This window comes from Stegostoma tigrinum, chromosome 39 (genome assembly GCF_030684315.1).
Source record: "Stegostoma tigrinum isolate sSteTig4 chromosome 39, sSteTig4.hap1, whole genome shotgun sequence".
In the NCBI taxonomy this organism is placed as follows: Eukaryota; Metazoa; Chordata; class Chondrichthyes; order Orectolobiformes; family Stegostomatidae; genus Stegostoma; species Stegostoma tigrinum.
Genome location: NC_081392.1, coordinates 1085185 through 1097817, shown reverse-complemented (window position 1 = coordinate 1097817; position 12633 = coordinate 1085185). Strand labels below are relative to the sequence as shown.

The following is a 12633-nucleotide window of genomic DNA, read 5'->3' as shown; positions in this document are numbered from 1 at the left end:
GGCTGGCACCTTTTGGAAGGGTCAGAAGGCCTTTTTCTATGCTGTAGACCTTTATGATTATGACTGTATGTCATGAATTCAACTCACCCCTTGGGAGGTGGGGCAATTAATTAAATTTGTAATAAGAGAATTTAATGTTTGATACAACTCAGTGTCAAACTGGCCCATGAACGTCCCCATACAGGGGGATGGCAAATCCTTTATTTTAGTATTAAAGTTTCTGGTTGCTGAGTCTAGGCTTAACTTGAACCCAGATCGGAGAAGCACGATCATTGCTCCTGTGCATTTATGTCTATCTACGGATGTTGTATGAATCTGTAATGGATATTTAACAAAAGAGCCATAAAGTACATTACAAAGAGAAAAAGGTACCAACATTCCTGTAGTGCTGGATGAAGGATTTCATGCGTCCCATTCCAATGCAAATCATTCCGTAACTTCTGCTCGAGGTTTCCAAACTCCACTGAGTCACCAAGAGAGCCTGTTTAGAAAGTTTTACAGTTAGGTATCAGAAATTGCCAATATAACACTTCTAGGCAAACCGTGAAAGGATCCAAGAGTCAAAGGGAAATTTCTCAACCATTTTGTACAGAAGAAAGCCAAGTACTTGTGCTTTTCTCTGTTGCAACTTGTTCAGTGTTGCCACGCAGCTGTTTCTCTTCTATAGAGTCTTTCCTCAGCCTGCAGCAGTTTGTGCCACTAATTTCTTCCTTGCAATTAGATGTTGTGGCATTAAATAACTCCAGCAAAGCTAGCATCAATGGGAATTGATGGGGTCAGATGATTCTTGGGACAACAGAGCAGACACATGAGTGACTGGATAGGTTAGGGCTATATTCACTGGAGTTTAAAAGAATGGTGGGATGGGGAATCTCACAGAAACCTGTAAAATTCTAATAGGCCACGACAGGGTAAAAGCAGAAATTATATTCTCAATGACTGGGGAGAACAGAAGCAGGGAACAAAGTTTACCCGGGGAGTGGTGAGCCTGTGGAATTCTTGCTTATAGAAAGCATTTGAAGCCAAAATATTGAAATGATTTCAAGTAATAAAATTAGTTCTTAGAACTAAAAGCATCAAAAGCTCTTAGGGAGAAAGCAGGAACAGGATAACAGAGTTGGATGGTCAGTCAGGATCATACTGAATGGTGGAACAGATTCAAAAAGGGGCAAACTGCCCAATCCTCCACCTATTCCTTATGTTTCCATATAATACCAGGAAGATAGCTGTGATAGTTGGAAGCAAGACATCTCAGCAACATGATGAGATCTTCAGTTGATTCATCAATGACCTTCTCTCCTCAGAAGCGAGGGGGCATGTTCACTGGCGATTGCATAAACATTCGTCACCATTTGTGACTCCTCAGACACTTAAAAACATTCAAGATCAAATGCAGCAAGACACATAAAACAAAAATGAAGCTTGGACTGATAAGTGGCAAGTAATATTCACACTCCACAAAGCACCAGGAATAACTACCTGCAACAAGGGAGAACGTAGCTACCATTCCATGATGTTCAATGGCATTACCACCCTGAGTGCCCCACTAGCCATATCCTGGGGGTATCAGTGACCAGAAAGTGACCTAGATTAGCCATTTAAGTAGTATGACAGCAAGGGCAGGTCAGAGGCTAGGAATCCTGCAGGACCTTCTAAGCCCTGACCACTATCTAGGAGGACAAAATCAGCAGATAAAATGAGAACACCACTTGCAAAATTCCCTCCAAGTCAGTCACCAACCTGATAAGGTAAAGCAATGCATTTCCTACAGTGTTCTGGGTCAAAATGCTCAAACTCCCAAACGCCACTGTGGGTCCACCTACGTCAGGTGGACAACACTGGTTCCAAGAAACAAGATAAGCCACTTCAAGGGCATTAGGCATTGGCAATAGCAACAAATGCTGGTCCAACCAATGACACCCACATCCTATGAATGAATTTTAAACATTACAACATGCAAAATTCTTCTTAGGAGGAAATCAGTTAAATTTGATAGTAAGTAGGAACAGGGAGTTTTCATCCTTTGTTCTTTTTCACTCTTGGCTGTAATCCTGCCATCTCAAAGCAAGTGTGTAATGAAACAACTTGAATGGTGAAATAAAGTTTCAAAAGGACCTTACTAACACTAACCAAAAGAACAAGAAATGATATGCAACAGGTCTTATCATGGCTGATACAAGTTTCTTTAAAAGTACTCAAATACTGTAATTACAGCAGCTGCTTAAAGCAACATTTACAAAATAAAAGTTCTTGCTTTGCTTTTGATAACGTATTTATGCAAGCCTGAATTCCAAACTGAAAAGACTTGTAACAGAACACCAGTTCAATAATGTTAAACACATGGAATCGGGTTAAGAAACCTAACTAATGCCTATTATAATGCACTACTGGTCCCAAAATGATAAACAGTGCTTTGCTTCTTATCCAAGCAATGTTTTCATTAAAAGGTACAGACAACAAATAGGTTTTGTAAGAGTTTCGAAAAGGTATGTGGCTTCCCAGCAGCACATAGGAAATCCATTACCTATTTTGATACTGAATTGAAGGTCCTCAGAAGATTCTGGAATCAGTATTCGTTTTGTGCCAAAGCAGGTCGCAGAACATTGGAAAATACAAGTCAGTCAACATCAGTAAAAGGTTTTGTTCGTATAACCGACATAGCACGCACACATCCATCCTTCTTCTAAATCAATAAGGCTCTCTCTTATTGAGAAGTCTACGTGGCCCTGAGAAAATGGTAGGATAGGACTAGAACGCATCTTGTTGACATAATAGTCTGCTAACCCCAGCAAAGATCATATGTGAGGAACTGTCACCTAAGTGAGGTACTCCAAAATAGTCAATATCCAAGACTGTGCTTTAGAAGAGGGGAAAACTGGAGCAAGCAAGAAACAAATTGCAATAACATAACAAAGAAAGTGGAGATGGAAAATGGCACCAACATTATTTTAGCAGTATAATGGGTACTACAGGTTTATTTTGCAAATAAAGCCAGACTGATCATCTGTCACTGACCTTTTAAACTGAATGACCCCTCTATTTGCAATAGATTTTTGACAGACACACTTTCTCTCATTTCTTCTGCGGACCCTCTATTATTCATACTCTCCTGGATTTTTACTGCACCATCCTTTACAGGAATTATTGTCTTAAATTCCTCCTTAGGTTCTTGATCAGTCATGGTATTGTGGATTTTTACTGCGGGGTACAGGGGTTTTTTTTCACATCGTTTCCTAGGCCTTCGACTATTAACATCCTGTGGGGAAACAAAGTGAATGTTATTCATGCAATGCTGAGCAAGGTGAAGCTGTAAGGAATGTTGCAAAATCCATTATGAGCAAGCCTGGAACAGTACTCTCTCTTTTACTATCACAGCACAAATTAATTTTTTTAATCCATTTCCCAAAGTGGCCAAATATACTCCTTATCCATATTGCATTCTGCATTCAGAGTCAGAAGATTTAACAGCCAGGCTTATCTACTAAACAAAATTACTGGGTTACTATAAAAACAAGACTAATAATTTGGTAAAGTGGTAAAGCTGATTAACACTACAGGATGAATATTTGTCATCATATTTCATAACAAGTAGCCCCAATACAGACAAATTTTTAAAAAAGGAAAATTTCCCTGTGGAGATCAATTTTAGCAAAACACATTGAGGCTAAAATAGCTGTCAATTCTAGGACAATAAAAGGATAACATATGAAGTGTTCCAAACTGCTTTCAGGCTGGCATGCTTGTACAAGTAAGCTGATCACTGGACACAAGTATTTATACCTGTGGAATTTCTTCATATGCAGTTCGTTTGGGACGTGTAGTAGTCTTAGCTCTCAGGATTCTCAAGAGGGTTTCTCAGAAAGACTGAGTTGGGGTCTTAATTCTTTATAGACTACACTCCAACTTCAAAACAACATCAAACAGTCATGCTCCTGACAGCCATAAACTCTGGTATGTGACTTCTAGAAATATAAGCAGTTAGCTCAAGGCATATGGCTTTCAGTAACTGTCTTTTAAAATATCCCTACACTGGATTTGATTTATTATTGTCTATGTACAAGACACAGTGAAGTGTATTGTTTTGCATGCTAATCAGACAAATCATATCTTACACAAATACATCAGGATAATAGAGCAGAATGCAGAATATAGTGAAGGTGCAAAGAAAAATCAATTCTAATATTACAGGTCCATTCACAATTCTACTGAATCTGTTGGCATGTGTTTTCAAACTTTCCTATACTCTAGCCAATGGGAGGGGGTCTTTGAATACATTGGCTGCTTTCCCAAGGCAGCAGGAAATGTAGATGGAGTCAATGGAATGAAGGCTGGCTTTTGCAATATACTGGGCTACGTGCACAACTCTACTTTCTTGTAGTCTTGTGGACAGCAGTAGCCATACCAAGCTGTGGTATATCCAGACGGAATGCTTTCTTTGAAAGTCTACACAAATTAATAGGTGTCATTACGGACATGCCAAATTTCCTTTCTGAAAAAGTAGAGGTTTTTGTTTGCTTTCTTGACTGGACCAGGATAGATAGTTGGCGAAGTTTACTCCTAGGAACTTGAAGCTCTCAACCACCTCCACCTCAGTACCACTAATAGAAAGTGAATTTGAGATATGCTCTTGTCTAAGTCGATGGCCAGTTCCTTTGCTGTGCTGACATTGAGGGGGAGACTGTTGTCTTTATACCATGCCACACTGAGCTATCTTTCCTGTACTCTGATCATCATTGTTTGACATCCAATGGTGGCATCAGCAAAATTTAAATTGGTGTATGGTACGGGGCTGAATACACAGTGTTACGGGGCACCGATGTGGACAATTATTGTGGAGGTGGTGTTGGTGTCACACATTCTAGATCCTGAAGAAGGGTCTCGGCCCGAACCGTCAGCCTTCCTGCTCGTCTTGATGCTGCTTGGCTGGCTGTGTTCATCCAACTCTACACCTTGTTAACCGTGCTGTATTTAGACCTTTCCAAAGCCTGTCCATATATTCTCTCCTCTATCTCTCACTAACTGTTGAGAGGTCTGTGGCATACTCCTAGCATTGTGATTTCAACTTCCTATTCCTGAGATCTACCCATATTGCCTCAATGCACAAGTCCTCAAATATATCCTCTCTCAGTATAGCTGTGAGACAATCCTCCAGCAGTAATGAAACTCCCCTACCCTTTCTGCATCATTTTCTATCACGTCTGAAATATCTAAATTCTTGGACATTCAGCTGACAGTGCTGTCCCTCTTTCAGCCCAAATCTCTGTAATCACAACAATGTCATAGTTCCAAGTAGCAACCAAAGCTGCAAGTTCATCTACTTTGCCTATTATACTTCTTGCACTGAAACACAGGCATTTCAGATCACCTTCCCTGCTCTTTCCAGAGGCTTTTCCCAATCTGTCTTGTTCTTATTTTTATTCATGTTTGCCTTGGTTTCTACCTCTACTGCATTTTTTCTACATCTACTGCCCTGCTCCTTGGGTCCCCATCTCCTTGCCACACTAGCGTAAACCCTCCCCAACCACTCTACAGAGTATGCCACCAAGGTCATGGTGCCAGTCCTGCCTAGGTGTAACCCAAACAATTTGTACAAATCCTACCTCCCCCAGAGCTGGTCCCAATGGCCACAAATCTGAAAGCTTCCCTCTTACTGCACCTTTGCAGCCATGTGTTCATCCCATATATCTTGTTTCTAATCTGACTGGCTTACTGCACTAGTATTAATCCTGAGTTGACTACCTATGAGGCCCTAAATTTCACAGCAGCCAATGGTGGGGCAAAGGGAGTCGGGGTTATATAAACCCCAGGCTGAAGGAATGCAGATCTCAAAGTTGTAATGCTTGCAGAATGTTCAGGAGATACAGACGGTGGAGGCCGTCTAGAGGATAGAACAAATGACAGTTTTAAACTGCAACTGGGCATCAGTAGACTGAAAGCCAACATAGGTCAATGGCGGGCAAGTTAATTTCTAACCAACTTTGCATCCTGATTCTCTCTTACAATGTATGCATTTTTGAAGTTAATGAAGTTACAGGACTACAGAGACATGACTGGGCAGTGGGACTACTTGGGTAGCTCTTTCAGGAGCCAGTGTGGACACAATGGATCAAATAGCCTCCTTGTGTACTATAGAATCAAAAGAATTCTACCTGCTGTCATCAGCCCTCTCCTCAGGAAAAAAAAACGCTCAACTCCACTATCTTTTTAAACTACTGCCCTACCTCAAACATTCCTCAAAAGATCCTGAATATGTTGTCATCTCTCAAATCTGAGGGGAGGGGGCATGGTGAAGAGAGCGAAAATTCACAAGGAGACATTTTGGTCAATTTTTAAAATTTTTTTTGTTTTTTTTTTCTGTTTCACACAGACTCGTCAGAGCCTGGTATCACTGCCACTGATGGTGGTTGAGACAGATACGATAAAGGGACTTTTAGATAAGCACAATATACAAAGAATGGAAGGGTATGGACCAAGGGCACGCACAAGGGATTAGTTGCATGTGGCATCATGTACAGCACACCACTGTGGGCCAAAAGGCCCATTCCTGTGCTGTACTATTCTATGTTCTGACTGCATGTTTAAATTCCTGTAATCAGATTTCCTGTCTCGGCGTAGCAACAAAATAGTTCGTAAAGACACAACTGATATCCTACTTGACCAAGTAGTAAACTTTTCCTCCGCATTCTTCTTGACAATGACTGCAGCCATACCATCCTCCTCCAAACCCTCTCCACTGTTGTCTAGCTTGGTGGGACTGCTTTCCCCCAGTTCAATTCTCAACGAACTAAAAAATCCCTACAGTGTGCTAAGACTACTTAGTCAGTTGAATCTGTACCAACCCTCCTCCTAAGAGCATCCTACTCAAACCCAGCTCCATAGCTGGCACACCTCAGAAGCTATGGACAATACAGTGTGGAAAAATCCATCTAACTCGCATATCATTGGACTATGGAAGAAACTGAAATACCCGGTGGAAACCCATGCAGACACAGGGAAAATGTGCAAACTTAACAGAGAGAGAATGTCATCAATAGCCAGGGGTGAGGTGGCAGAAGATTGAAGGTTGACTAATGTGGCGCCATTTTTTTTAAGATGGTAAGAAAAAAAAAAACAGGAACTATAGACCAATGAGCCTGCTATCACTGGTGCGTGTTGTTTGAGGGCATGGCTTTATGTGGGAAATCGCATCTCATGAACTTGACTTTTTGTTTTGAAGTAACAAAAAAGATTGATGATCGCAGAGCAGTGGACATGATTATAACGACTTCCGCTAAACGTTTGACAAGGTTCCACATGATACACTGACTGGCAAAGTTAAATAACATGGAATACAGGAAGAGCCAGCATTTGCTTATAAAAGTGACTTGAAGGTAAAAGACAGGGCGATGGTGGAGGATTGGTTTTCAGACTACAGGCCTGTGACCAACGGTGTGCAACAAGGATCAGTGCTGGGTTCACTGCTTTTGTCATTTATGTAGGCAATTTGGATGTGAATATAGGAGGAATGGTTACTAAAGTTTGCAATGACACCTAAAACGTAACCTACAAAGAGGCAGGCATAGCTGGGGCCCATGCGGGTGCCCATGGCCACCCCCTTAGTCTGTAGGGAGTGGGAGGAATCGAAAGAGAAGTTGTTGAGGGTGCACTTCCCCCTCGTTCTCACACACCACCCTACCAACCTCCGGATACAACGCATCATCCTCCGACACTTCCGCCATTTACAATCCGACCCCACCACCCAAGACATTTTTCCATCCCCACCCCTGTCTGCTTTCCGGAGAGACCACTCTCTCCGTGACTCCCTTGTTCGCTCCACACTGCCCTCCAACCCCACCACACCCGGCACCTTCCCCTGCAACCACAGGAAATGCTACACTTGCCCCCACACCTCCTCCCTCACCCCTATCCCAGGCCCAAAGATGACATTCCACATTGGCAGATGTGCAGGTGAACCTCTGCTTAATGTGGTATACTGCATCCACTGCACCCGGTGTGGCTTCCTCTACATTGGGGAAACCAAGCGGAGGCTTGGAGACCGCTTTGCAGAATACCTCCGCTCAGTTCGCAACAAACAACTGCACCTCCCAGTCGCAAACCATTTCCACTTCCCCCTCCCATTCTTTAGATGATATGTCCATCATGGGCCTCCTGCACTGCCACAATGATGCCACCCGAAGGTTGCAGGAACAGCAACTCATATTCCGCCTGGGAACCCTGCAGCCTAATGGTATCAATGTGGACTTCACCAGTTTTAAAATCTCCCCTTCCCCAACATGCATCCCTAAACCAGCCCAGTTCGCCCCCTCCACCCACTGCACCACACAACCAGCCCAGCTCTTCCCCCCCCCCCCCCCCCACCCACTGCATCCCAAAACCAGTCCAACTTGTCTCTGCCTCCCTAACCTGTTCTTCCTCTCACCCAGCCCTTCCTCCCACCCCAAGCCGCACCCCCATCTACCTACTAATCTCATCCCACCTCCTTGACCTGTCCGTCTTCCCTGGACTGACCTATCCCCTCCCTACCTCCCCACCTATCTTCTTTTCTCTCCATCTTCGGTCCGCCTCCCCCTCTCTCCCTATTTGTTCCAGTTCCCTCTCCCCATCCCCCTCTCTGATGAAGGGTCTAGGCCCGAAACGTCAGCTTTTGTGCTCCCGAGATGCTGCTTGGCCTGCTGTGTTCATCCAGCCTCACATTTTATTATCCTGGAATTCTCCAGCATCTGCAGTTCCCATTATCTCTGGTACTGGAGATCAGTAGGTCAAGCAGCATTTATGGATAGAAAGCAAGCTAATATTTTGAGTTTTTCAGAGCTCTGAAGGGTCAATTTGACTCTAAACATTAGCTTGCTTTCTCTCCACAGATGCTGTCAAACCCACTCTGTGATGTCCAGCCTATTTTGTTTTCAGTATAGATTCCAGCAGCTGTAGTGATTTGCTCCTACATACGGTTCATTAACAGAACTCTGCTTGGAAAAAAAACCATGCACATTTTGCTTCACCTCCTCCCCCCGCCCCCACGTTTGGTTGAAAGCAATAAAGATGAATCAAAATAAAATTCCTATACTACCAAAATTTAATAATTGTAAGAGATGCAGAAGAAAATCTAGATACAAATTTGAATCTCAAGAACAGCTGCAAGATCTATGCTACTCCTAGTTTACCATTTGCAATGACAACTCCACTTTCTCTCCAAGACTTGCTGCACTTCTCAAGCCATTTCTGTTTTTGTGCTTCTAAGATTAAAGCAGTCTGTTTGCAACCTTAGACAGAGGCGAGCTTCAAATCTTTCACACTGTGCCATTACCAGATATGCTTATTTCATCTCTGAAGTCAAACCCTTTTCATGTCTCAACCCACATGCTGCTAAAAGCCTTAGTTTTGTCTTTGCTCTCTTTAGACATGACTACAGCAATGTACTCCTGGCTAGTCTTCAACATTCTAAATCCCCGCGACACCAACACCCCCATGCCCAAACCACTCCATAAGGTCAGCAAAATTCTGTGGCCCAATTGTTTCATCCGCATCTCACCTATCCCTGCCATCACTGAACAGAGGCTCCCAGTGAAGCAAAATTTTGATTTTAAAATGCTCATTCTGGTTGTCAATTCTCTCCAAGGCCTCACTCCATGCTATTTTTGTAATCAGCTCCAACTCCACAATCCTCCAAGATATCTGTACTTGTATACGATGGCTACTGAAGCATCTCCAATCGCAATTACTCCTGATACTTTTGTATAAATTGTGTTCACTTAGATGCAGGTGAAGGTAAGGTCTCATGGCAGTGTTCCAATCTCTGGGACAGAAGTCCTCCATTCCACTCCCACCTACCAAGGAGGGGTGTCATGATATACACTATCTGTAAAGAACCATTTCATTGACAGTTTTGTCCTTCAGTTGTAGCATCCCTTCTTCGAGGTGTGGTGGCCATGGAGGTGTTGTAATTACTGAAATGGCTGGGAAATAGTTTGATGGCATATGATAGAAAGAAGGGATAAAGTGTAGATTCTCAAATTGACAGAATGCGACTGGTGTTGACCCACAAAAAGATCTGAGGGCTTCAATTATTCACATTTTTCATTAACGAATTGGATAATGACATAGCTAGTCATGAATCCAAATTAACTTTTGTGAGATCAGTTACGCAGCACCAATAACATAATGACAGCATAATGACAGCATAAAAGTACATAGGGATATTGATAGACTACATGACTGGGCAAAACTGTGGCAGATAGAGTTCAAAGTAAGTCTGATGTTATCCATTTTGGACTGAAAAAAGTATAGACAAGTGTACTTTCTAGATAGTACAAAGTTTGATGCCTAAAGACACTTAGAGATTTGGGTGCATAGATCTTTAAAATGTCATGAACAAGTGCAGAAAATAATGCTGGCCTTTATATCTAGAGGACTGGAGTACAAGGGTACAAATGTTATGATGCTCTTATACGAAACCGATTAGATCATCACACCGCACTTCAGGAAGGACATGTTGGTCTTGAAGGAGTACAATGTAGATTTACAAGAATGGCACCTGAACTTCAGGGGTTAAGTTGTGAAGAGAAATTATACAAACTTGCCCTGTCATTTCTAGAATCTAGAATTCCACGACCAGTTAATTTAAATCAGATTTATCTATCTCATTCTTGAGCAAAGAATGGGCCAAAGAAGGTATACGGAGGTAGGCCACAGATGCAATCACCTCGAGGGGCTGAATGGCCTGCTCCTGTTCCTATGTTATGTCCAAGCAGGTTGATACTTACTGTAATTATGGTGTACCCGAATGAGGCACATGCTTATGATGTTTCTCTGTAGCTAAATTTAAAGATCGAGTAAGAATTGGCACCAAAAACATTTTCACAAACTAGCTTTCTGAAATAAAACAGCTCCACCATTAGTGGACAGGCATTCAGTTGACAGGGCCCGAAGGTCAGGTAAGGGATAACTTTTTTCCCCTCCCATTTGGACTCTAAACTGAAAAAAATTGAAGTTGGATACTGCCAAATGGCTAAGAAACACCACGGGCAGGTCTTTTTTCTGCAACTTGTAGATTAAGTGGGACTATAAAGTATTCACCTCAGCTGTACAAGAATATGGTACTTTTTGAGGCAGTGAAGTGGATACTGAGAGACACTGGCACAAGTAGACTTTAAGTTTAAAAAAAACTGTTTACCAACAGCTTTCAGACTGATCCAGCTGTAGACTGTTACAGATCAGAGAAAACAACACTCTGACATTCAGGAGCCTGTAAACAGGAAACATCGCTCACTTGATCAGAGTGCAAAAAGACAAAAATCTGCAGATTCTAAAGACCATTGATACAAGAAAGACCTAGTCCCATCTAGCCAACTACTGAATTGAAGATCGTTTCTGCAGAGTGATAAACATTGTGACACCACTGCTTAAAGAAAAAATATGAAAAGACTGAGGATCAACTCACCCTACCCTCAAAATTTAGACTTGGGATCTACAGGAACAAAAACAGAAGTTGCTAAAAAGAAAAATACTTAACAGGTCTGGCAGCATCTGTGGTGATGAATCAGAGTTAGATGTTTTGGGTCCAGTGACCCTTCTTCAGAATTGGCTTGATTTCCAGTTCTTTTGGTTTTTCTGAGCTACAAAATTTTTTCCAACCATATAGTGTGTCAGACCACCGCTCTTTTCTGATTCATTTGTGAATACTTGTATTTAAGGTTTTAAAGATTGCATCTTGAGTTGCATAGTGGTAAAACATGGATTACTAACTTACTGTCTCTTAAAAGAATAAGTCTCATTTTAAGAAAACTATTCTGTTCATGACTCGTTTCCAGATGGTGAATTACTTTTGTCCTGAAAAGCAATCTGTCAGGAAACTGATCATCTTGGTCATTTAACTGTGTGGTTAAGCATTAATTGGATAGTTAAACATTATAATAGCTTGTGGAATAGGTCATTGCCACACACATGCTGCCAAACTGATTGTGGCAGCTGGAAGATTACCTGATTAGTTCTCCCATTGAAACACTCCTTAAAAAATCTACATCAGTTTCAGAAGATGGGAGGCTGGCTAGCAGAACAATTGAATCCTCAGAATTACAGGCAATTAAAGCAGCAAGTGGGCTTAAGTAGGAGTGGAGACAAGCATCATAGAGGTGGAAGTATGGATCCATTTGTAGTGCAATGGTTGTGTCCCTATCCCTAGACCAGAAGGCCCAGGTTCAAGTCCAACCTGCAAATTAGGTAGAGGTGGAGACAGTAGAAACTGCCGATGCTGGAGAATCTGAGATAACATGGTGTGATGCTGGATGAACACAGCAGGCCAAGCAGCTTCAGTGGAGCAGGAAAGCTTGACATTTCAGGTCAGGACCCTTCTTCAGAAATGGGGGAGGGGAAGGGGATTCTGAAATAAAATAGGGAGACGGGGGGAGGTGGGTAGAAGATGGATAAAGGAGAAGATAGATAGAGTGAGTGGAGACAGACAGGTCAAAGAGGCAGGGTTAGAGCCTGTGAAGGTGAGTGGACATAGGGAGTTGGGGGAGGGCGGTATTAGGTCAGTCCAGAGAGGACAGACGGGTCTGGTGGGGGGAGAGGAGAAGTGGGAGGGAGGGATTAGTGGGTAGGGGATGGGAATGAGGTTAGTGGGTAGGGGGGGTGGGG

General features: G+C 42.5%; 1 protein-coding gene across 4 annotated transcripts in view; it reads right to left on the bottom strand.

Moving 5' to 3' along the window:
- LOC125447831 (uncharacterized) overlaps positions 1-12633 on the bottom strand; it is a 145231-nt gene that overhangs the window by 127957 nt on the left and 4641 nt on the right. For all 4 annotated transcript variants that reach the window (XM_048522601.2, XM_048522602.2, XM_048522603.2 and 1 more), the window contains exons 3-4: positions 3016-3256; positions 377-481 (exon numbers count right to left, since the gene is read on the bottom strand). In XM_048522601.2, the coding sequence (XP_048378558.2) occupies positions 377-481; positions 3016-3256 (346 nt within the window). The remainder of the gene's footprint in view (positions 1-376; positions 482-3015; positions 3257-12633) is intronic.